We start from the raw sequence: 24737 nt of genomic DNA, 5'->3' as shown, positions 1-24737 counted from the left end.
TTCTTCTACTGCTTGTGCCAGCATCACCATTCTCCATTCCTCTTCACAGGGAACTTCCATGGTTACTTTTCCATAATTAATGGCCATTGTGCCGTCCTCTTCAAACGAGACCTGTGCCCTTAATTTACAAAGCAGGTCCCGTCCTAGCAACGGAATTGGACAATCGGGCATGTAGACGAATTGGTGGGTGATTGTTCTTCCCCCTATTGTGCAACTTAGTGGCTCCAAAAAAGGTCGCTGTAATATTTTTCCTGTTGCGGCTTGTATATTGATAGAGTGGGGGGAGGCTTGGCCTAGGGGCTGGGTTAGGACTGATTGGGTGGCTCCAGTATCCATGAGGAAGGGAATAGATTTGCCTCCTACTGTTAAACTGACCACAGGTTCTGGGAGGCGGGCTGAACCCGGTCGGCCTCAGTCCCATTCTTCTGTTTCGGCCAGGCCTATGAGGGGGGTCCTTGAAGATCCTTCTCTTCTTCCTCTCCCTCCCTGGCTTCTTCTTGGATTACCTCTGAAGCCTCTGGCAAATCTTGCAAATCTTCCTCTTCCCTCTCCTTGTTCCTCCTCTCTCTCTCTTTCTGGACATTCACCCTTCCAGTGTCCTTCCCTTTTACATATGGCACACTGGTTCCGTCCTAACACCGTTCCCCTTCCTCTGCCTCTTCCACCTCCCCTTGGCACCCCCATCATAGCAACTGCAAGCAGCTCAGCCTTCCTTTGCATTTTCTGATCTTTCTTCTTTTCCTCTTCTTTTTCCCTATTCACAAAAGTCTTCCTGGCTACTTCCATCAGCTCACTCATGGGCTTCCCTAAGGCTCCTTCCAACCTTTGCAGCTTTCTCCGAATATCAGGGCCGCTTTGTGAGATAAAAGCCATGGCAAGCATTCTAGCATTGTCCGGTTCTGTTGGATCAATAGGGGTGTACATTTGATAGGCTTCAAGCAGCCGAGCATAAAATGCTTCTGGACTTTCTGTGGCTTCCTGCACCACCAAAGATGGTTTAGACATATTAACAGCTGGTTTCCCTGCTGCACGGACTGCCTGCACTGCTAATTGCTGATAAGCCTGCAACTCTTGGAGGTCACGATATGGATTCCATTTGGGATCTTTAGAAGGGAACTTAGCCTCGACATAGTCTTCAATGGTGTAAAGTGAAGGCAAATCGGGTTTTATGATTTTTGCCACTGCTATTCTAATCTTTTCCCTTTCCTCCGGATTGAACAATGTTCCCATAAGCTGTTGCATATCCATCCAATTGGGGTTGTGGGTGTCTACAATAGTCTTAATCAAATCTGCAACTTCATTGGGCTTTTCACTAAATGGACCATAATGAAACTTCCAGTTGAGAAGATCTGACGTGGTGAAAGGCACATGTTGGAATAGAGGGGCAGTTGCTGTGTCTGTAGGATCATCTTTATTAACAACCAACTGATCCACTTGTCTGAGGGGAGCGTTCAGAGAGACTAGCTCGGTCCTTGCCCTGGTTCTTTCAGCTACTGGCTCCTCTTCCTCCCTTTCCTCAATTGGCTCTTCCTTCTCCTCAGTCCCAGAGCTCCCTTCTGTTGCTTGGGGCGAGGGTCCTGCTTGGGCTCCTTGATCCTGGACTTCTACTTGGGCTGGTGGTTGTCCCTGACCTTTCCTTTCCTCAAGATGGAGGCCTTTTATCATTGGGGACAGCGTGTCCAGGCGCCACATGGATCCCAATGCTGACGATGATGTCCCTGGGGTTCCTCTCAATCCATGTGGAGGATGTACGGTGGTGGATGTGGCAGTTCTTCTGGACTGCTTGGTAGAACTGGAATGGGCTTTCTAGTCCTTGGAACTGGCAGGGTGCGTGACACCAAAAGTCTACACTGCTCTTTGTTACACTTTTGGATCCATGGGGGAGGTCTTTGCAACAAGCCAAGCCACACATCAATATAAGGTGCCTGGTCTGGGTGCCCTAACGTGGGATTGAACACTAGCTGGTGTACCTGTTGTGCAATGTATGGATCTAGTGTCCCTGTACTTGGCCAGCCTACGTTAAAGCTGGGCCAATCTATCTCACAGAAATTCCTCAACTTATGCTTGCTCCACTTAATACCATAATCCTGTGTCTCATAAGCAGACTTAAAATGCTGTAGCATACATCCCAATGGAGTAAGGGGTACACTTTCACCACCTCCCATGAGCCTCCCAGGGCACCAGACAAGACAAATGAGGAAAAGGGATGAGAGGAAGGTAAGGGGTCCTTCCACTCGGGATAACACTGAGGGTTTCACTTATACGCGCTAGACCCAGGGCGCCGGAAACTCAACGGTCACCGATGGGGAATTCAAACACCATTCACTCACAACAAACACACGCAACAATTCCTCCCATCTTATCCTAAAGAGAGGGTGATCAGTCCTCTCCTCCGTCCCTGCTTACAGGGAGGGATTCCCTATTTCCCTCAATACTTGCCTGCAGGCGAATCCTCTGTCCTGAAGCCGGCTGGAAAGATGCCTGGTCTCCTCACCCTTCACCAGTGGTTCTTGGAGTGGCCAACCGCTGATGTCAGAGCCCTGTGACACAGGGAAGTCCCTCGGAAGAAAAGGTCCGATGGCGCCTGGGATGTTCCCCTCCTCACTGCAGGCTCCTTATACCGGGGTGGGTCCTCCAGAGAGCCCCAAGATTCCTTGCCGTCCTGCCGCGGTCGCCAGATAATTGTAGTGGAAAACCACAATACTTACATCAGAAGACAAGACCACGAAGGGCTGGAGAAAACAGGTTTTTATTTGTGCACAATGGTTCAGAGTATTAGCATGACAGATTCTGAACCCTGAGCTATTCTCAGGGGTTAATTCTTATAGCATTCACCACTCACGCCTTAGCCATAGGGTGGTCCTTATCTACCTTTGACACACTAAAACAGAGAAGTTTATATCTTGCAGCTACATAAGTGAAAAGGAGAAGTTCGCCCAAACGGTTGTCTTACCACACCTTTCTTCACGGGTGCTATCTTACAACATCTGTGACTTTTAGTTGACACTGACACTTCTTGTAAAATGGTTTCTACATAGCATTAACACATCTCTATAATTATGACGCACAGGTTATATGATTTAGGTTACATTACACAGCCAGACTTAATATCATCTATTAACTATTATCAGCAACAAGCATTCCTATTAAGATATATTGAACTTTCTGCCCACCTCAATACTAATACTTCTTGTGATTTTGATTCTATGACTCTTGTTTATACAGCTAAGGATTATAATAGCTTTTCTGGATGCTTTTGCACACTGATGGTTCATGTTTACGTGATTCGCCACTTGATTCCAATGTCCCTCTCACAGTTAACTGTTTTTGAGGCAGCTTTTCCGTAATCTTTATTTGCACCTTTAGTTTTTTTTGCCTATATGTAAAACCTTCCTTTTCTCCACATTAAGTATATTCTAGTCATGAGTTTCATCCCACCAAGTTTCAATAATGGCAACTATATAATATCTGCCTTCACATACTAATACTTCAAGTTCACCCTATTTGTTCCCTAAACTTTGAGTGTTAGTGTATGGCAGACATGTCAAACACAAGGCCCGGGGCCCGGATGCGGCCCGCGAAGTGGTTTCATGTGGCCCTCAAAGTCATCCTGGAAACACTGAAGGAACGGCCCTGGCCCAGGCCAGCCGAGAGCCAATGTATAATTTTGTGGTGGCCATCTTGACACTTCCCCAGTGAACCATGCCTTGGCACTTGCCCCAGTCCCACCCCCTTCTGGCAGAGACCCTCAGATCTATCCCACTCCTGCCCAGACCCCCATAGGCACCTTTGACGTGAATGATGTAGAACTGGCCATGCCCACCCAGTAGGCCACACCCACTCCATCCACGCCCACCCAGTAGACCACACCCACTCCATCCACACCCACCCAGTAGGCCACACCCACTCCATCCACACCCACCCAGTAGACTGCACCCACTCTGGCCACACACACACACCCCAGGGCAACCGCAATGCTGATGCGGCCCTCAGTGAAATTGAGTTTGACACCCCTGGTGTGTGGGCATTTCAGTCCTTTATGTGTCTTGGATATGTTTCTTATCTCTCCTCCTTTGCAACTGGGATTTAAGCCCTCATATTCCCCCAACCCAGGAAAGATTCCCTTTCCTTCTGCTTAACCTAAATAGAGAGGAACAAATATCCTGGATTTTGTTCAATGCTTTGATTTTCTTTGGTTTCTACCAAGCTGGGTAGAATCTCTAAAAACCGTTATTTCCCTGGTTTCACCTCGGAAGAGGCTGTGATGGGGAAGCTGCTTCTTGGTGGCTGATTTAGAAAGGAAACTAGCAAATGGTAGAAGAAGCTTGGGAGAGAAATGGAGGGGAAAAGAAGGGGAAAATGAACAGAGATGCAGATGAGAAAAGGGAGAAAGAGGGAATGGGGTGGAAAAGGAAGAGGAAGGGATTCAGGATGGATGTTGGACTTGAGCAAGACCTCAAACTGCAGAATTCAATGACACCGAAGGGGAAAATGATGAAATATGAGAGGAGAAAAACTTGTTAATACTGTACTATAATTTTGTTAAACTGTAAAGGCCACGAAATAAAATTTGAGTTCCACACTCTCCCAAAGAGGGGATCAGTTTTCAGAGCAGAAATTACACATCCCTCAACTAAAGCATTGCTAGTTTAACCATGGTTTGTGGAGCTGCTGCCCTTGGTGAAGTGATTCCAGTGGTTGGGTGGAGGCAACACATGAAGCTGAAGGAAACTGGCTGACATTTGACCCCAAAGTCTATCTTGGGCAGGAAGGACCACCTGATGGAAGTTTTGGCCAAAGGATGCTGTCAGCCTCCCTTTGGGAAAATGGGGGTTTCATGCTGCTGCCAGCACAGGTGGCTGCCACAGCAGTTGTAGATCGGCTCATGACGGGCCTGCTTCATCTCCTCTCCCCCACCCTCCTCCTCCTCCTCCTTCTTCTTTCCCTTTGGTGCAGCTAGAGCTGACTCCGCCTCCTCCCAAGGCTGCTGCTTTTTTCTCTCTCCTCTCCTGCCCAAACTGCCTCCTTTTATAGCCTCTCCTGTCTCCACTCCCCTCCTCCTCCTTTCTCATGGGGGAGGGTGAGCCTGGGGCCTTTGCCTCGCCCCAGCCATTCTGCAGCTCCAGAGGACTCTCTCACAGTAAGTCCTTCCCTGCGCTGGCTCTTTCCTTCCCCCACTACACTTGGCTAGGCAGGGCTGCGTACCACCTGCCACTCGTTAATGTACCACAAGTTTTACCCATACCACCAGTTGAAAAGCCCTGTCATAGAGCACCACACACAGACAACTGAAAAAAAGGAAAAGGCAGGGATCATTAACAATTCGGGCAGGCAAATGGGGAGCAACAGGGAAAACCCGTGATAGCGCAGTGATTAGAATACAGTATTGCAGGCTAACTCTACTGACTGCCAGCAGTTCAATTCTCACCGGCTCAAGGTTGACTCAGCCTTCCATCCTTCCGAGGTCAGTAAAATGAGGACCCAAATTGTTGGGGAGCAATAAGCCGATTCTGTAAAGCACTGTGAAGCGGTATATATGTCTAAGACCTCTCTCTGTTCTGTCAGCCATCATGAATCTTCTTTTTTCTTCATGCAGCAGGTGGCACTGGGAAAAGTGGACAGAGATCCAGTTGTTAGATACTTCAATAGGAGGTCCCCTCAGAGGAACCAGGAGAGACTCTTCAAGTGCTCTGAGTGCGGGATATCCTTTGCTCACAAATCCCTCCTTTTGATTAACCGGAAGCTGGACATGAGGAATGGATCCCATCTGTATTTGAAGTGTGCAAACTCGTTTCGTGGTTGTGAAGCTTTGCCAAGCATCTCCAGAGCCACCCCAGACTGAAGCCCTACAAATGTGGAGAGTGTGGGAAGCATTTTGCTAAAGGCTGGGACATCAGAGCTCCTTAGTGTATCCACCAGGGAAAGAGACCTCAGGAAGGCCTCAGTGTTTTTCCAGGCCTTAGAACAGCCCAACTGAAGAGAAACCCTGCAATTGTGTGCAATGTGGGCTTTGCTTTTCTCAAAACTCAGAGATGTTTAAACATCAACAAATCCACACTGGACAAAAACCTTATCAACGTCTGGAATGTGGGAAATCTTTTGTTCGAAAAAGAAGTGTCAAGATCCAGAGGAAAATTCACATGGAAATAAAACCTTATAAATGCTTAGAGTGTGGGAAATGTTTCACTCGGAGTTCGTCTCTTTGCAATCATAATAAAACACACACAGAGGAGGAAAGCAGAACGTGCCTAGAATGTGGGAAATGTTTTTCCCGCAAATCATCCCTGCAGCGACATCAGCGAATCCACACTGGGGAAAGACCCCATGAATGCCCAGAATGTGAGAAACGATTTGGGAGTTCTTCCACACTTCGGAGACACGAAAAGACGCACACGGGAGAAAAACTCTATAAATGTAACGATTGTGAGAAATGTTTTTCTCAAAAGGGACATCTTTTTCGACATCAGATCATCCACACAGGGGAGAAACCCTATCAGTGCATCGAGTGTGGGAAGTTTTTTTATATGATAGCAACCCTCAGACATCATGAGAAAATTCACAGAGGGGAAAAAAAATTCAAATGTTTAGACTGTGGTAGAGCATTTATTTGTTCATCTTATCTTAGACGTCACTGGCAAGTCCATATAGGAGAGAAGCCCCGTAAAGGCTCAGTGTGTGAGAAATCTTTCATTCAGAAAGGCAGACTTTTGATACATCAGAGAACCCACAGTGGAGAGAAACCACATAAATGTCCAGAGTGTGGGAGATGTTTCTCCCAAAGAACACACCTAATTCGACATGAGAGACTTCACACCGGAGACAGGCCCTATCAATGCCCAGAATGTGACAAGCGATTTGTGGAGTCTGCTGAACTCCGGAGACACCAGAGGGGGCACACAGGAGAGAAGCCCTACAAATGTGGAGAGTGTGCGAAATGTTTTGTCACAGCAACACTGCTTCGGGTTCATGAGAGAATCCACACAGGAGAGAAGCCCTATAAATGTGGGGAGTGTGGGAAAAGTTTTCCCAGAGCAACACTGCTTCGGGTTCATGAGAGAATCCACACAGGGGAGAAGCCCTATAAATGTGGGGAGTGTGAGAAATGTTTTTTCACAGCAAGATTGCTTCGGGTTCATGAGAGAATCCACACAGGGGAGAAGCCGTATAAATGTTTGGAGTGTGGCAAATGCTTTTCCCGGAAAGAACACCTTGGACGTCATGAAAAGATCCATCAAAGAATGAAGCCATAAAGATTCATAAAGTATAGAAATTTTGTTTTGCTCAAAAGGGAGATAATCAGAAAACTCACATGGGAAAAGGCAAACCATACATCACACTCCAAACATTTATGCTGCATCTTTCCTATATGGATTAGTGTATGGTTTTTAAGGGATGGTTGACAAAAAAATGCTCTCATGATCTACGGGTTTCCAATCCCCCCCCACCTTTTAGGAACTCTTACATCATGGTGAAACAGTTTTTCATAGATATTCACCCTTAGAAGTCATGTAAGAGTTCCTAAAAGTTGGGGGGGGGATTGGAAACCCGTAGATCATGAGAGCATTTTTTTTGTCAACCATCCCTTAAAAATCATACACTAATCCATATAGGAAAGATGCAGCATAAATGTTTGGAGTGTGATGTATGGTTTGCCTGAAAGAATACTCTTTTTCACCATCAGTGAATTCTTACTGGAGAGAAACTTTATCAGGGCTTAGGATATGGGAAAGGTTTTTATCTGACAATCAGGCCTTCAGATGCCCATGAAAATTCCACCAAGGATTAAAAACCGTGACAAGTGTGTAGCGTGAGAAAACGTTTCCTTGCCAATTGGAATCTCTTGCCTCCTGGAGTTTGTCCGTTTGAAATTGCCTCCTTCGAAATTTTCTTGCCAACTTAAAAAAATTATATATTTTTTAAAAAAATTAATTTTCAGAAGTGAATATGAAAGTCAAATATAAGTGTGAAAATCTAAAACGGGCAGGCCACCTTGGCTCTTTTGTGACTCGTGGACTTCAACTCCCAGAATTCCTGAACCAGCCATGCTGAGGGGAAAGGGAGAGGTTTCCAAGCTGAGCCAGGCTGGGTCAGGAATTCTGGGAATTGAAGTGCACGAGTCATAAAAGAGCCAAGGTTGCCCAGCCCTGATCTAAAATCTAACGTGAAATTCTCTGGAATGAAAAAAGGACTCCTGCGGCTTCCGGTGGATCTGCGCACGCGATGGCGGCTACTTTGTAGCCGTCCTCCTGGGTAAGTGTTTGAATCGCTATGAACAGCGGACATCAGCTGTTCAGCGGTTCAAAAACCCCCTCCCGGGCAAAGGGGGGGGTAGAGAGTTGTCTGAATAGTGGTAGAGCCTCTTATGCTCCCCCAAAGTTTTTTTTGGGGGGGGACGAAAGGAGTGCTCCCACGGAGTTCAGACTGTCTCCGCTTCCCAGCTGCTTTTGTCCCTAGGGACAAAACAAGCCGTTGCAACCACCTCCGCGATTAAAGTTAACTGGTGAGTTTTTTTTAGAAGCGGACAGAGCTGAGTAGAGGATTTAGTTTTTGCTTTCTTTGATTTTATTTGGATTTTAAGTTTAAAGATTTATTTTTACTTTTATATTCCCTCTTTTTATTTTATTTTTTCCTTTGTTGAAAGGGAAAGTAAAATGGCGATCGGCAAGCCTCTCGGTGTTTTTTTTTTTTTTTTCAGAAGGTAGAATGGTGACCGGCAGGCTTCTTGGTGTTTCTTTTTTCCCTTTCCCTTTTCCTTTTTTTTTTTTTTTTGTTTTTTTTAATGATTGGAATGGAGTGTTAGTATTATTATTTTTGTTTAATTTTTTTGTTTTGTTTTTTGTACTTTTTGTACTTTTAAAAAATGGAATGGATTTTTTCTATTTAATTGTTATTTTTTTCTTTCTCTCTTTTCTTTTTTTTCAACTCCTTTCTCTTTATTATAATGATCTCCTTTTGAAGGATTTTTTTTTTTGATTTTATGGAGTTAATTCTTTTTTTTTCTTTGCTTAATTCTTGCAATTTCCAAGAAGGAGTAAAGATTTTTTTAAGATGGCTCCAAAGCGTCCAGTAATCCCTACAGCTCCTAAAGTGGCTTCTTCTTCGGTGTCATCATCAGCGCAACAACCTAAATTAATAGCTTCACCTTCTTCTTTGGCACAGTCAACAATGGTGAAGGATTTGCAAGATATGATGGGAGACGTTGTATTTTAAATTAGGGGAGAAATGAAAGAGATTTTAGAGGAAAACAATAAGACTTTGAGGCGATAGTTTTGGCTTTAAAAGGAGTTGCCTCTGTTCTTGAAAAGTTGAATTCTCGCGTAGAAGAGGTAGTAGAAAAAGTGGAATTGATGGAGGGAAAATTTGAAAGTATGGAAAAAGAGATGAAAAATTTTCAAGATGAAATTCTTATGCTTCAATATAAACAAATGGAATATGCCTTAAGAATCAGAGGTTTGAGTGAGTCTGTGCAAGAAGATCTGAGAGAGATGGTTGCAAAGGACTTTGCTGTGATTTTGAATAGAGAAAAAGAGGAAATACTTAGTGAAATGGAACAGACATTTAGAGTTAACTCTGTGGTGGCAGAGCAAAAGAATTTGCCAAGAGATGTGGTAATTTACTTTGGGAAAAGATCTCTGCGCAATGAAATTATACAAGCTTTTTATAAGAAGAGGTTTCAAATTGCTTCACAAGATGTTATAATTTTAAAGGAGATCCCATCTAAAATTTTAAGAAGAAGAAAGGAGTTTGCTTTTTTAGCAGACGAACTTAAAAAGAGACAAATTTTGTTTAGATGGGACGTTCCGACTGGAATGGTGGTGAGTTACCTGGGGATACGTTATAGTCTTAATACTGTTTCTAAAGCAAAAGACTTTTATACTTCGGTCCTGGGGGTATGCTCATCGCCACCTACCACGTTTAAAGCTTTGGAAGATAAAAAGGCAGAATTGCAGTCTGAAGTGCTTACACTGATGAAAATTGGGAAACTTCAGTTTGAGGGGCCTCAACAAGTAGAGATGGAGGAGCAGAAGACAACCTGTGTAACATACAATTGTAAAGAAAAGGATCAACAGAAGAAGGTCAAGGAAGTTTCACAAGTATTGGTTCTGAATCTGCGGGAGAAGCAGGATTTATAAACTTTTTGGAGAAACCTCTAAGCGCAGAATTGCAGTGTGAAGAGCCTATATTAATTAAAAATGGGAAATTTCAGTCTGAGGTGCCTCAACAAGTCGAGATGAAAGAGCAGAGGACAACTTGTGCAACATATAAACGTAAAGAGAAAGACCAACAGAAGAAGGAGAAGTTCCACTGGATATTTGGGAAATTATTTGGGTGAGGAATGTTAAATTCACACAAGCCCAGAATTTAAGGGAGAATTTTTACAAAATGTTTTATACATGGCACCTTGATCCATGAAAAATGTCTCTTATGTATCCTGACCTACAGCCTAAATGTTGGAGATGTGGTTGTTTGGATGCCACCTATTATCATATTTGGTGGTCGTGTAAAAATATAAAAGCTTTTTGGATTAAGATATGGTGGAATATTTAGAGATTTTTTAGAAAGAGGGTAAAATTTACTCCACAACTATTTTTGTTAGGTATAGTTACTGATTGTGATGCAAAGGAGGTTATATTGATGTTGAACTTGATCACAGCCACAAGGTTGCTAGTAGGACAGTACTGGAAGAAGGAATCTTTGCCTATTTTGCAGGAGTGGTTTTTTAAAGTATCCTACTTGGCGGAAATGGCAAAGATTTCGGCTTTCTTAAAAGAACAATCGCAAGAGAAATTTTTTGCTGTTTGGGATAAATGGATAAAGTTTATACAATTTAAATTGGATATAAAAAAATATCATTTAGCTTTTTTATAACTTTTATTTTTATATATATATATATATATATATTATTGTTAATTTTTTATATATATATATAATCTTTTTAACTTTTTAAACTAAGCCTATATTCTGCTCTGGGAAGCTCTGGGGGGGAGGGCGTGGGTGGTTTGGGGAGGGTTGGGGGAGGGTTGTATTGTTTTGTTTTGTTTTTTTGTTGTTGTATTGTTGTTTTCTGTTTTTTGTAAAAAAAATTAAAAAAAATTTCAATAAAAAAAAAAAAAGAAGAAGAAGGAGGTTAAGGAAGCTTCACAGCTACTGGTTCCTGAGTTTGTGGGAGAACCAGGATTCACAAATTCTTTGGAGCTACTTTCAAGGGCAGATTTTAAAGCATTTTTTTCGAGGTTTATGGACAAGAGAGACTGATAAGGATTGTGTTTATAGTGGATGGAACTGGCTATTGGAGAGAAGATTATGGAGATCGAATGAAAATTTTAGATAAGAAGTTTAAGTTTAAGTACTTAGTTTAAGTATTCAGAAGACTATTGAAACTTTTTGGAATTACCTTTAAGAGATTTATGGATAAGAGAAGGAATGTGTTTATTGTGGAGGAATTTGTTATTGGTAAAGATTTAAACAGGTATAAGGGAATTTTAATGTTTTAAGTAATATTTAAAATATGTGTTTTGGGGTAATAATATAAGTATGATATGAAAAGGTTTAGAGTATATTATAAAATAATGGATAATAATATAAGTATGATATGAAAAGGTTTAGAGTATACTATAGTTTGTTTAAAGATTGTTTTTTTTTCTATTATTATTATTTTTAAGAGAAGTTAATTTGTTTAATTAAACGTATTTAGATTTGTTTAGGATTTATATGTTTTTTAAGTCCTTTTTTTGATAGGGAAGAAGATTATGGAGATTGAATGAAAATTTTAGATAAGAAGTTTAAATATAAGTATTTAGTTTAACTATTTAAATGAGTATCCAGTCTTGATGGTATAATGAATGTTTATATGCTTATTTTTGTGTTCTAGAGTAAAGAAAGAGGGAGATTAGATTTTATATTGTAGGTATAGATATTTAAAGAAAGTAATGTTTAAATTTGTGTTTTGGGGATTCTTTATAGAATGATGGATAATAATATAAGTATAATATTAGAAAAGGTTTAGAGTATATTATAATGTGTGTTTAATGTTTGCAATTATTATCTTTTAGAGAAGATAATTTGTTTAATTTAATGTATTTAGATTTGTTTAGGATTTATATGTGTTTTAAGTTTTTTTTATTTTTTATTTTCTTTGAAAAATTTTAATTAAGCCTGTACTCAGCTCTGGGAAGGTTGAGGGAGGGTATGGGAGGTTTGGGGAGATGGGGGAGGGTATGGGAGGGTGGGGGGTTTGGGGAAGGGATTTGCTTTGTAAAATTCAAAAACTTTCAATAAAAAAAAAAGAAAAAGAAAAAAGGACTCCTGCTTTGGGCAGGGAGGGTTGGACTAGAAGACCACAACTCTTGCTATTCTGTGATTGGTCCCTTGTAGCTCTGTGATTCTAGGAATTTATATTCTCATATATATACAGGTAGTCCTCAAGCTATGACTATAAACTGAGCCCAAATTTCTGTTGTTAAATGAGACATTTCTTAAGTGAGTTTTGCCCCATTTTACGACCTTTTTACCCACAGTTGCTGAGTGAATCACTGCAGTTGATAAGTTAGTCACGCGGGTGTTAAGTGAACCTGGCTTCCCCCATTGACTTTGCTTGTCAGAAAGAAGGCTGCAAAAGGGGATCACGTGACCCTGGGACACAGCAACGGTCATAAATATGAGCCGGTTGCCAAGCATCTGAATTCTGATCACATGACCATGGGGATGCTGCAAAGGTCGTAACTGAAAAACGGTCATAAATCAACTTTTTTTCATTGCCGTTGTAACTTTGAACGGTCGCTAAATGAACTAGTGTAAGTCAAGGACTCCCTGAAGAAGCATAGAATATGTATCCTGGAGCGCAGCACATTGAAGCACGGAAGTAATAGTGTTAAAAGACCTTTTGGAAGAAACTATAATATTAATGTACAAATTAACATATTTTAGGGCATTAGCTGGTTTTAAAATCAATGGCAAATGGACAGAGAAATTGACCAAAATATGAAAATGGAAGACCAAAAAGAATTGATGGGAAAAAGCGATTTAAAAGAAATGAGAGAAAAGTAAAAATAATTACGATAAGGCATGGAATTAAATAAAGAACGATGTGTTAAGATGGGGAAAAATAACAATTGTTGGGTACAATTTCCATAATTAAAAATGACTATATTACCTAGACTGATGTTTCTGTTTTAAACAATACCTATCTAGACAAGGGGTACACCACTAAAGAAATGGCAGGAAAATATAGCTAAGCTTATATGGCAGGAGAAATACCAAAAAGTTTAATTGGAAACTCTTCAACAGAAAAGAAAGATAAGAAGAAGAGGAGGAGGAGGAGGAAGAAGTTGGAACGGACCGTGGAGGTCATCTAGTCCAACCCCCTGCTCAGGCAGGAAACCCTGTACTATTTCAGACAAATGGCTGTCCAGTTTCTTCTTAAACACTTCCAGTGTTGGAGCATTCACCGCTTCTGAAGGCAGGTTGTTCCAATGATTAACTGTTCTGTCAGGAAATTTCTCTCTCCTTAGTTCTAGGTTGCTTCTCTCTTTGGTTAGCTTCTATCCATTATTTCATCAGGTGTTTTGGAGAACAGCTTGACTCCCTCTTCTTTGTGGCCACCCCTGAGATATTGGAACACTGCTATCATGTCCCCACTTGCCCGTCTCTTCATTAGACTAGACGTACCCAATTCCAGCAACCGTTCTTTATGTTTTGGCTTCCAGTCCCCTCATCATCTTTATTGCTCTTCTCTGTACTCTTTCTGCAGGCTCAACATCATCTTTACATCGTGGTGAGCAAAACTGGGGCTTCTGAAGAGTTCAGATATGCTTAATATATATATTAAAAAGTTCAAATGTACTTCAGGGGCCAAAATCCGAATTAAGTGTCATGGGGGGACTAGGGAAGAAGAAGGGGTCTCCTCAGGGCCCTACAAACGGTTTCTAAGCCTCTGTGTAGAAATTGGGTGTCCCCAAGTTACAGGAAGCCCAGCCATGGTTCGAGGGTTTTTGTCCTAGGGAGGCAAGCAGGGACCTCTGTCCGATTCTGGGCAGAAGGCAAGCGAAGGGCCCGGGGGGGGGCAGGCCCTCCTGGGCACTGCAGGGCACTCTTCGCATGGGCAGAGGAACCCCGGACCCGGATGTCCAACGGAGGGACGGAGTGCCGACTGGGAAGCAGGGAAGGGCGGGAGAAGTGGAGGCCAAGGGGCAGGACTAAAAGGCTGAGGTGGAGGCCGAGAGGAGACCAGAAGCAGCGCCCGCGCCTCAACCTAGTCACGACCCGATCCATCATCACCGCAGCCCCTTTGGACTCGGCAGAACCTCCGTCTCCCTACTACGCAGCCCATTCTCCACAGCCATCACAGCCTTGCCAGGTGCCGGAAAGGGAATCCCTCGTCCGAGTCCCCCCCAAACCTCGGGGGGAAGCAGGGAGGGAGGATCCCCGGCCGTCTCTTCCCAATCCCGGGGAGGGAGGGAGGAAGGAAAAGGCTCCGGGCCTCTCCAGACTCCACCCGGCTGTCCAAGAGGCGGCTCGTTCGGAGTCCTCCCGAGGTCCTCTCTAGGACATTCCTCTCGTTCTCCCTACTCCCCACCCCCCCCCCGTATCTGACGTTCCAGAGCTCCGTTGCGGAGGATTTTCCTTCTCCGCCTTTTCCCCCCTGGCGGCATTTTGGGCGGCGGTGCAACTTCTGGACGTCCGGCAAGGCTGCTCCTCGGCCCCGCTCCGGGCAGGTGGGGCTGCTCCTGCTCTCCCTCGGCCGGCCAGGAGGAAGGTAGCCCCGAGTCCCCCCCCCGGGTCCCCGGAGGGTGGCTGAGCCTGCCAGGATCCCGGGTGGCTGCAGGGCTGGACGGGGAAAAGGGGGGGCTCGCCCCACGAAGGGAAAGGGGGGGGGCTTTTCTTTTGAAGGATTTGGGGGGGGGGAATATGGGGCAATGGAAAGAAAGACCCGCCTTCTCCCTTCAATGGGGGGGGGGAGGTTGGTTTAAAGAGGGGTTAAATTGCTTGAATTGAGCTCATGGTCTCCCAACCCAGAAAAGATCCACTTTCTTTCTGCTTAATCTAAATAGAGAGGAATGAATATTCTTTGCTTTTATTCTGATTCTTTGTTTTTCTTTTGTTTCTACAAAGCTGGGCAGAATCTGAAAAAAATCATTATTTTCCTTGTTTTGCTATGAAGAGGCTGTGAGGTGGCAGCCCCTTGGTGGGTTTTATCAATCAGAATAGAGCTGGAAGGGACCTTGGAGGTCTTCTAGTTCAACCCCCTCCTCAAGTAGGAGTCCCTATACCATTCCAGACAGGTGGCTGTCCAGTCTCTTCTTCAAAGCCTCCAATGATGGAGAACCCACAACCTCTGAAGGCAAATTGTTCCCCTGGTTAGTTGTCTTCACTGTTAGGAAGTTTCTGCTTAGTTCCAAGTTGCTTTTCTCTTTGATTAGTTTTTATCCATTGTTTCTTTTCCTGCCTTCAAGTGCTTTGAAAAACAGGTGGACACCTTCTTCTTTGTGGCAGCGTCTCCAATATTGGAATACTGTTATGATGTCACCCCTGGTCCATCTTTACTCTAGACTTTACCCCTATCCAACACCTGGCAAGGCTCTAGAGTTCCCTATTATTTCCTCATCTAAGTCATTGATGAAGACTTTGAAGAATACTGGGCCTAAAACAGAACCTTGTGGTACCCCACTGTTACTTCCTTCTATGTAGATGTAGTACCATTAAGGACTACTCATTGAGTACAGTTTGTCAGCTCATTACAAATCCATCTGGTGGTGATGCTGTCTACCCCACATTTGTCTAGCTTACCAAGATACAGGTTGTTGAATGTCTTGCTGAAATCTAAGTATACTATGCCTACAGCATTTTGCTGCTCTACTAATTTAGTCACAATGTCAAAGAATGTGGCAGCCCCTTGGTGGGTTTTATCAATCCGAATAGAGCGGGGTGGAATCTTGGAGGTCTGGTAGTCCAACCCCTTCCTCAAGCAGGAGACCCCATACCAGGGCTTTTCAACCTTTTCACAGATTTTACCACTTTTAGAATATGGCAATATTCAAGTACCACCAGTCGCCTAGCAAGGTGATGTATGACCATTTTTCACACTTATGACTGTTGCAGCATCCCCAGGGTCTTGTGATTTAGATTCATATGCTTAGCAACGGATTCATATTTATGACGGTCACAGTGTCCCAGGGTCATGTGATCCCCTCGTGCGACCTTCTGACAAGCAAAGCCAATGGGGAAAGCAGATTCACTTAAGAACTGTGTTACTAATTTGACAACTGCAGTGATTCACTTAACAAATGTTCCAAGAAAAGTCATAAAATGGGACAAAACTAATTTAACATTTCTCACTTAGCAACACAAATTTTGGGCTCAGTTGTGGTTATTGGTTGATGACTTTCTCTACACCCACTTACCACACTTTTAATAGGAAACTTGTGCCTGTTTCTCTGACATCAATCTTTGCATTATTCTATCCCCTTCTCCTGGTTGACTCAAAGAAGCCGATAGGTGATTGCAGGGCCTTTGGGGAGGGGTACGGCTTCTGCCATTGTGTGGGGGCATGGGGGGCATGTTGGGGTGCTAGTTGTATCCCCAACAGAAATGCTCAGAACAATGAAAACCTTAGACAGGGGGAAGAGCACAGGCAGGTGGGCATCTTGCTCGGCTGTAGCTTGGGGGGGGGGCAAAAGGGGGCAGCTTCACCGGCCCAAATGCTGCCCTCTTAGGAAAGCAGGATGAAAACTCCGAAAAACAACAAAGAAAAAAGGATCTGCCCTCTGCGGAGTAGACACAGGGTTACTATGCTCCCTCTCAATCAGGTTTGATTCCCCCCCCACCACCACCATCGCCGCCTCCCCTGCTCGTAGCTGCCTCTGAGTCCCTCATTCTTGGGAGTTAGCATTGCCGGCATCTCTTTCTCCTGACCCCCTCGTGCTGGAAAACTGTTGCCACCCAAGAGCTGTTTTAAGGTTAGGATATGTTTGAGGGGGATAACCAACTAATGCTTTGATTTTCTTCGGTTTCTACAAAGCTGGGTAGAATCTCTAAAAAACGTTATTTCCAGGGCTTTTTCTCGGAAGAGGCTGTGATGCGGAAGCTGCTTCTTGGTGGCTGATTTAGAAAGGTAACTAGCAAATGGTAGAAGAAGCTTGGGAGAGAAATGGAGGGGAAAGGAAGGGAAAAGTGAACAGAACTGCAGATGAGAAAAGGGAGAAAGAGGGAATGGGGGGGGGGGAAGAAAGAGGAAGGGATTCAGGATGGATGTTGGACTTGAGCAAGGCCTCAAACTGCAGAATTCAATGACACCGAAAGGGAAAATGTTGAAATATGAGAGGAGAAAAACTTGTTAATACTGTACTATAATTTTGTTAAACCGTAAAGGCCACGAAATAAAATTTGAGTTTCACCCTATCACACTCTCCCAAAGAGGGGATCAGTTTTCAGACCAGAAATTACACATCCCTCAACTAAAGCATTGCTAGTTTAACCATGGTTTCTGGAGCTGCTGCCCTTGGTGAAGCAATTCCAGTGGTTGGGTGGATGCAACACATGAAGCCAAAAGAAACTGGCTGATGTTGGAGCCCAAAGTCTATCTTGGACATGTAGGACTACCAGATGGAAGTTTTGGCCAAAGGATGCCATTAACCTCCCTTTGGGTAAATGGGGATCTCAACCCCCACCATGAGGTATTGCTGACCCCGATGAATATATTTACACCCTCCCTAAACTATAAAGGAATAATAGAAAGCCATTTTAGGAGGACCTCATGTTTAGTCTGTGGTGGCCACAGAACGATGTCCATGAATAACTACATAGGTTGTTCTCTGCATTAGAACTACCTGACATATAGAAAGTCTATGGGGCAGGGGTCTTTGCCGTGTTTTCTCACATCATAGAGCATCACACACAGACGACTGAGAAAAAACACAAGGCAGGCAAATAGGAAATAGCTGTGATAACGCAGTGGTTAGAATGCAGAATTGCAGGCTAACTCTGCCGACTGCCAGCAGTTCGATTCTCACTGCACAAGGTTGACTCAGCCTTACATCCTCCTGAGGTCAGTAAAAGGACCCAAATAGTTGGGGGGCAATATGCTGAGTCTGTAACCTGCTTGGAGAGGGCTGTAAAGCGGTATCTCTGTCTTAAGTGCTATTGCTATTCTGTCAGACATCATGAATCTTTCTCTCTTCTTTTCTTCTTTTTCCTTCATCCAGCACGGGACACCGGGAAAAGTGGACAAAGTTCCAGTTCTGAGATTTTTCTGCATTTAAAAAGCCCTGCACCTGAGAAGGCACCAGAAATTATGTTGGGTGGAGAAATACTAGGATAGAAGGTCCCCTCAGAGGAACCAGGAGAGACTCTTCAAGTGCTCTGAGGGCGAGATATCCTTTGCTCACAAATCCCTCCTTTTGATTAACCGGAAGCTGGACATGGGGAATGGATCCCATCTGTGTTTGAAGTGTGGAAACTCGTTTCGTGGTTGTGAAGCTTTGCCAAACATCTCCAGAGCCACCCCGGACTGAAGCCCTACAAATGGGGGAAGCATTTTGCTAAAGGCTGGGACCTCAGAGCTCCTTAGTGTATCCGCCAGGGAAAGAGACCTCAGGAAGGCCTCAGTGTTTTTCCAGGCCTCAGAACAGCCCAACTGAAGAGAAACCCTGCAATTGTGTGCAATGTGGGCTTTGCTTTTCTCAAAACTCAGAGATGCTTAAACATCAACAAATCCACATTGGACAAAAACCTTATCAATGTCTTTTGTTCGAAAAACAAGTCCCAAAATCCACGGGAAAATTCACATGGAAATAAAAACATATAAATGCTTAGACTGTGGAGAATGTTTTACTCGGAGTTCATCTCTTTGCAAACATACTAAAACACACAAACAAGAGGAAAGCAGAACGTGCCTAGAATGTGGGAAATGTTTTTCCAGCAAATCAGCCCTGCGGCGACATCAGAAAATCCACACTGGAGAAAAACCTTATCAATGTCTGGAGTGTGGGAAATGTTTTTCCATCAAACCAGCCCTGCAGCAACATCAGACAGTCCATACTGGGGAGAGACCCCATGAATGCCCTGAATGTGAGAAACGATTTGGGAGTTCTTCCAGACTTCGGAGTCACCAAAAGACACACACGAGAGAAAAACTCTATAAATGTAACGATTGTGAGAAATGTTTTGCTCTAAAGAGAAATCTTTTTCGACATCAGATAATCCACACAGGGGAGAAACCCTACCAGTGCATCGAGTGTGGAAAATTTTTTCGGACGATATCGCACCTCGGATATCATAAGAAAATTCACAGAGGAGAAAAAAAATACAAATGTTTAGACTGTGGAAAAGCATTTATTCATTCAAATCATCTTAGAAGTCACTGGCAAGTCCATACAGCAGAGAAGCCCCATAAATGCTCAGTGTGTGAGAAATCATTCATTCGGAAAGACAGACTTTTGATACATCAGAGGACCCACAGTGGAGAGAAACCGCATAAATGTCCGGAGTGTGGGAGATGTTTCTCCATGAGGTCACACCTAACTCGACATGAGCGACTTCACACCGGAGACAGGCCCTATCAATGCCCAGAATGCGACAAGCGATTTGTGGAGTCTTCTGAACTCCGGAGACACCAGAGGGGGCACACAGGAGAGAAGCCCTATAAATGTGGGGAGTGTGCGAAATGTTTTGTCACAGCAACACTGCTTCGGGTTCATGAGAGAATCCACACAGGGGAGAAGCCCTATAAGTGTGGGGAGTGTGCGAAATGTTTTTTCACAGCAACACTGCTTCGGGTTCATGAGAGAATCCACACAGGGGAGAAGCCGTATAAATGTTTGGAGTGTGGCAAATGCTTTTCCCGGAAAGAACACCTTGGACGTCATGAAAAAGTCCATCAAAGAATGAAGCCATAAAGATTCATAAAGTATAGAAATTTTGTTTTGCTCAAAAGGGAGATATCAGAAAAGTGACATGGGAAAAGGTCTAACAGGCCCTGATGATGGAACAGTTTTTCATAGTTGTTCAACCCTTAGAAGTCATGTAAGAGTTTCTAAAAAGATGGGGGGGGGGTTAGAAACTCTTAGATCCTGAGAGAGCATTTTTTATCAATCATCCCTTTAAAACCATACTCTAATCCATATAGTTAAGATGCAGCATAAATGTTTGGAGTGTGATGTATGTTTAGCCTGAAAGAATACTCTTTTTCAGCATCAGTGAATTCTTACTGAAGAGAAACTTTATCAGGGCTTAGGGTGTGGGAAAGGTTTTTATCTGACAATCAGGCCTTCAGATGCCTATGAAAATTCCACACAGGAGAAAAACCTTAACAAGCATGTAGCGTGAGAAAACCTTTCCTTCCCAATTGGAACATTTTGCCTCCTGGAGTTTGTCCATTTGAAATTGCCTCCTTGGAAATTTTCTTGCCAACTTAAAAACTTTATAATTTTTTTTTAAAAAAATTAATTTAAAACTTGGCCCCAGGGAAAGTCTCTCCGTTCCCCGGGTCCGACTTTCTTCTGTTTGTGGGCCCGTTTGGGCCGAATGCGGCTTCAGAGAGGTGCCCACTGAAGGGCGAACCTTTGAGGACCGCCGGTCTGTTGAAGTCAAAGCAGGCCCTGGAATCAGCAGAAGAAAGGCGGACCGCATTCATGCGATCCGCCATTAACAGCTGATCGTCGGGGACGGAGAAGCAGGGCAGATTGACAGCAAGCAGCTGAGCCGGGTGAGAATACGCTCTTTCTTCTTGATGAAGGTGGATTTTTTTTTCTTAAATAGCCTGCTTTTAGCCTGAGCAGGAAGCCTTTAGGGAGGGGGTGGAGTTTTTTCCTCCCTCCTGTATACAAACGGCAGTTTAAGCTCTCAACACACTAAACTGTGTTCAGCAGGTCAGCGGTTCAAATCTCACCGGCTCAAGGTTGACTCAGCCTTCCATCCTTCCGGGGTAGGTAAAATGAGGACCCAGATTGTTGGGGGGCAATGTAAAATATATATATATACATTGCTTACTGGTGTACACCGCTTAGAGAGTACTTGCACTTAAAGCGGTATATAAGTCTCATAAATAAATAAATAAAGCTCTCTAAGTCTTAATAGGAACCTGGGAAGCTTGCTTTTCAAGGACACCTTTTTTTCTTTCTGCTTTAATTCGGAGAGCCATTGTAATCATATTTGTTACTTTCAAAACTCTATGAGCTTTTTTTCCTTCACTCTGGACTGCCTTTTTTTTTTTTCTACCTAAGTGCTGGGAACACATTGAAAACTTTTTTTCTCTCTTCCTTTGTCTGGTGCTTATTCGGATTAGAAACTTGGCTCTGCGCTCAGATATTTGGCTGTATGCCCAGTCATCCTTATCTGACCTTGAAGCTTGTAGAACAGTGGTGGCGAACCTGTGGCACGGGTGCCAGAGGTGGCACTCAGAGCCCTCTCTGTGGGCACACGTGCCGTCGCCCCAGTCCTAGGCCTTCAGCTGGGTTTTATAAAACCTTTTCGCTTTAGGCCTCCGCCGCCATGTGCAAAAAAAAAAAAAAGGTTCAATCAGTCAATTTCAACTTCTCGCAGGAAAAGAAAAAGATCTTGCAAGGTTGGAATTGATTGATTGAACTTTTAAGTCCCAGCCAGTCTGCCATTACCACCGCAGCCACGCCCACCCAATGGGCCACACCCACCTGGCACTCGACAATGCATAAGTGGGTTTTGGGTTGCAGTTTGGGCACTTGGTCTCTCAAAGGTTCTCCATCCCTGTTGTAGAAGAAGGCTTTTTTCCTTTTTTTTCTTTGCTTTGGCCTGACTCTACAGCACAGACTATTCACTTTAGATATGTGATATTTTGAGTCATCTTTTCTCCTGGATTATAAACATTCTGCCAAGAAGAACTGAATATCAAGGAACTTTTTTTTCTCTCTTTCTCTTTCCCCCCCCCTTTTTCCCTGTCTTTGAGCAAAAGCTGGTGGATTATAAATTGGATATCTTCCTTTATAGTTTTTTCTTTTTGCTTATTTCTTTTTTTTCTTTTTTTTTTTTTTGAACCTTCTTGTGAATATTTCTTTTTATTGGGAGTTTTTTTTCTTTCCCTCCTACTTTTTTATTATTATTGATATTGTTCCTTTTTGCTTCTTTTTTCCTTTTTGATACTTGTTTGGCTTTTTTTCTCTCCTGGTTGGAATTATGTTTTTTTTTCTTTTTCATTTTTTTGGAGATTTCCCCTCCTAGCAATAGGAGCTTACTGGATTACAATTGACTATTGGGCCACCTAGTGGATTATAATATATCAACTTAAAGATGAGCGCTTCAAACTTGATTAAACTCGGGAGAAAAGGATCTTCTGCTCCTGCCTCGACTTCTGCGAGTCCAGTTTACTAAAAATCAATCACTACAGTGTTACAGCTAGAAAAAATGGACCCCCAACAAAAGGATTAACGAATCCAGGAAATATATGCAGGCAGTCCTCGACGCAGGGCCACAATTTCTGTTGTTAAGTGAGACATTTTTTAACTTAAGTTTTGCCCCATTTTACGACCTTTTTTCCCACAGTTGCTGAGTGAATCACTGCAGTTGATAAGTTAGTCACGCGGTTGTTAAGTGAATCTGTCTTCCCCCATTGACTTTGCTTGTCAGAAAGAAGGCTGCAAAAGGGGATCACGTGACCCTGGGACACAGCAACGGTCATAAGTATGAGCCGGTTGCCAAGCATCTGAATTCTGATCACATGACCACGGGGAGGCTGCAAAGGTCTTAACTGAAAAACGGTCATAAGTCAACTTTTTTTCAGTGCCGTTGTAATTTTGAACGGTCACTAAATGAACTAGTGTAAGTCAAGGACTCCCTGATGAAGCATAGAATATGTATCCTAGAGCGCAACGGATGGAAGCCCGGAAGTAAGAAGAGCTTTGCTTATAATTTTGTGGTAGTTTTAAAAGACCTTTTGGAAGAAACCATAATATTAATGTAAAAATTAACAGATTTTAGGGCATTAGCTGGTTTTAAAATCAGTGGCAAATGGACAAAGAAGTTGACCAAAATATGAAAATGGAAGACCAAAAAGAATTGATGGGAAAAAGCGATTTAAAAGAAATGAGACAAAAGTAGGACATTTGGGTATTCTTACAAAGAATACGAATTCTGTATCAAAATAATTATGATAAGGCACAGAATTAAATAAAGAAGGATGTGTTCAGATGGAAAAAATTACAATTGTTGTTGGGTACAATTTCTATAATTAAAAATGACTATATTACCTAGACTGATGTTTCTGTTTTAAACAATACCTATCTGAACAACACCACTAAAGAAATGGCAGGAAGATATAGCTAAGCTTATATGGCAGGAGAAAATCCAAGAGTTTAACTGAAAACTCTTCAACAGAAATAATAATAAGAAGAAGAAGGAGAAGAAGAAGCACCTGCAACATAACACCCCAGACTTAACAATTGTCGATAGGAAAGACAAAAAAGTCTGGATAGTGGACGTGGCAGTGCCTGGAGACAGCAGAATAGAGGAGAAAGAACTGGAGAAGATAACAAAATACAAAGACCTACAAATAGAAATAGAAAGACTATGGCAAAACAAGCAAGGGTAGTACCAATAGTAATAGGCTCCATGGGTGCAATCCCAAAACAACTGGAGCACCACTTGAACACCATTGGCATTGACAGATTCGCTATTAGTCAATTGCAAAAGGCGGCCTTACTAGGAACTGCTTCCATCCTGCGACGATACCTGTAATACCATCAAACATCCATATCTGCCTATCCCAGGTCCTGGGTAAGGACTCGATAGGTAGACAAAATGCCAAATTCAGTCTGAACATCTGGCTGACTGTGCGATGATCGATAATAATAATAATAAAGTTGGAAGGGACCTTGGAGGTCATCTAGTCCAACCCCCTGCTCAGGCAGGAAACCCTATACCATTTCAGACAAATGGCTGTCCAGTCTCTTCTTAAAAACTTCCAGTGTTGGAGCATTCAGAACTTCTGGAGGCAGGTCATTCCACTGATTAACTGTTCGAACTGTCAGGAAATTTCTCCTTAGTTCTAGGTTGTTCCTTTCTTTGGTTAGCTTCTTCAGGTGTTTTGAAGAACAGCTTGACTCCCTCTTCTTTGTGGCAGCCCCAGAGATATTGGAACACAGCTATCATGTCACTCCTGGTCCTTCTCTTCATTAAACTAGACAATTCCAGCAACTGTTCTTTACATGTTTTAGCCTCCAGTCCCTTAGTCATCTTTGTTGCTCTTCTCTGCACTCTTTCTAGAGGCTCAACATCTTCTTTACATCGTGGTGACCAATACTGGATGCAGTATTCCAAGTGTGTGTGTATGTAATGTATACATAAATTTCATCTGTATCCAGGTGGCAATTCGCACCTCTTTTTGTGGAAGGTTCCAGAAGTGGGAGGTCACCACCAAGAAGGCCCTGTGTGGTGGAAACAGCCATGAAAAAGGAGCTGCTTTCCAGCTTTAGCAGCAGTTCCCAAACAATTCATCAGAAAGCCAACACATCTGTGTCTGTCAGAGGTTTTCAACTTTGGCAACTTTCAGATGCGTGGACTTCAATTCCCAGCATGCTCCCTGGGTAATTCTGGGGATTTTAGTCCACACATCTTAAAAGTTACCAAGATTAAAAAAAAAACACTGGTTTCTATGAAGAGACTCTCCCCTTGCCCCACCTCCCCCACCCAATTCTTTCCAACTAATGGCTGGCTATGCTCCAGAAGGGCCTTTCCCAATCTGGTGTTCTGCAGATGTTGAGGCAGTCGAAGTC

At 43.2% G+C, this 24737-nt stretch overlaps 1 protein-coding gene across 1 annotated transcript; it reads left to right on the top strand.

Moving 5' to 3' along the window:
- Window positions 1-2614: 2614 nt before the first annotated feature.
- LOC120298468 (zinc finger protein 91-like) lies at window positions 2615-21251 on the top strand. Its single transcript, XM_039322242.1, has 3 exons — window positions 2615-2745; window positions 5597-7243; window positions 18698-21251. Exons 2-3 carry the CDS (start codon window positions 6033-6035, stop codon window positions 19890-19892), a joined length of 2406 nt encoding a protein of 801 aa, XP_039178176.1. The 5' UTR covers window positions 2615-2745; window positions 5597-6032; the 3' UTR covers window positions 19893-21251.
- The last annotated feature ends 3486 nt before the right edge of the window (window positions 21252-24737 follow it).

This window comes from Crotalus tigris, unplaced genomic scaffold (assembly GCF_016545835.1).
Source record: "Crotalus tigris isolate CLP2741 ecotype Arizona unplaced genomic scaffold, ASM1654583v1 scf7180000023903.560294, whole genome shotgun sequence".
Taxonomy (NCBI): domain Eukaryota; kingdom Metazoa; phylum Chordata; class Lepidosauria; order Squamata; family Viperidae; genus Crotalus; species Crotalus tigris.
This window is presented reverse-complemented; position numbering and strand designations above follow the sequence as displayed.

What these genes read in the sequence shown, in the direction of transcription:
- LOC120298468 (XM_039322242.1), top strand. Translation starts at nt 6,033, where the DNA reads ATGTTTAAACATCAACAAATCCACACTGGACAAAAACCTTATCAACGT. An exon ending in AAGATCCATCAAAGAATGAA is followed by an intron (nt 7,244 to 18,697) that starts GCCATAAAGATT and finishes CAGAGATGCTTA; the next exon opens with AACATCAACAAATCCACATT.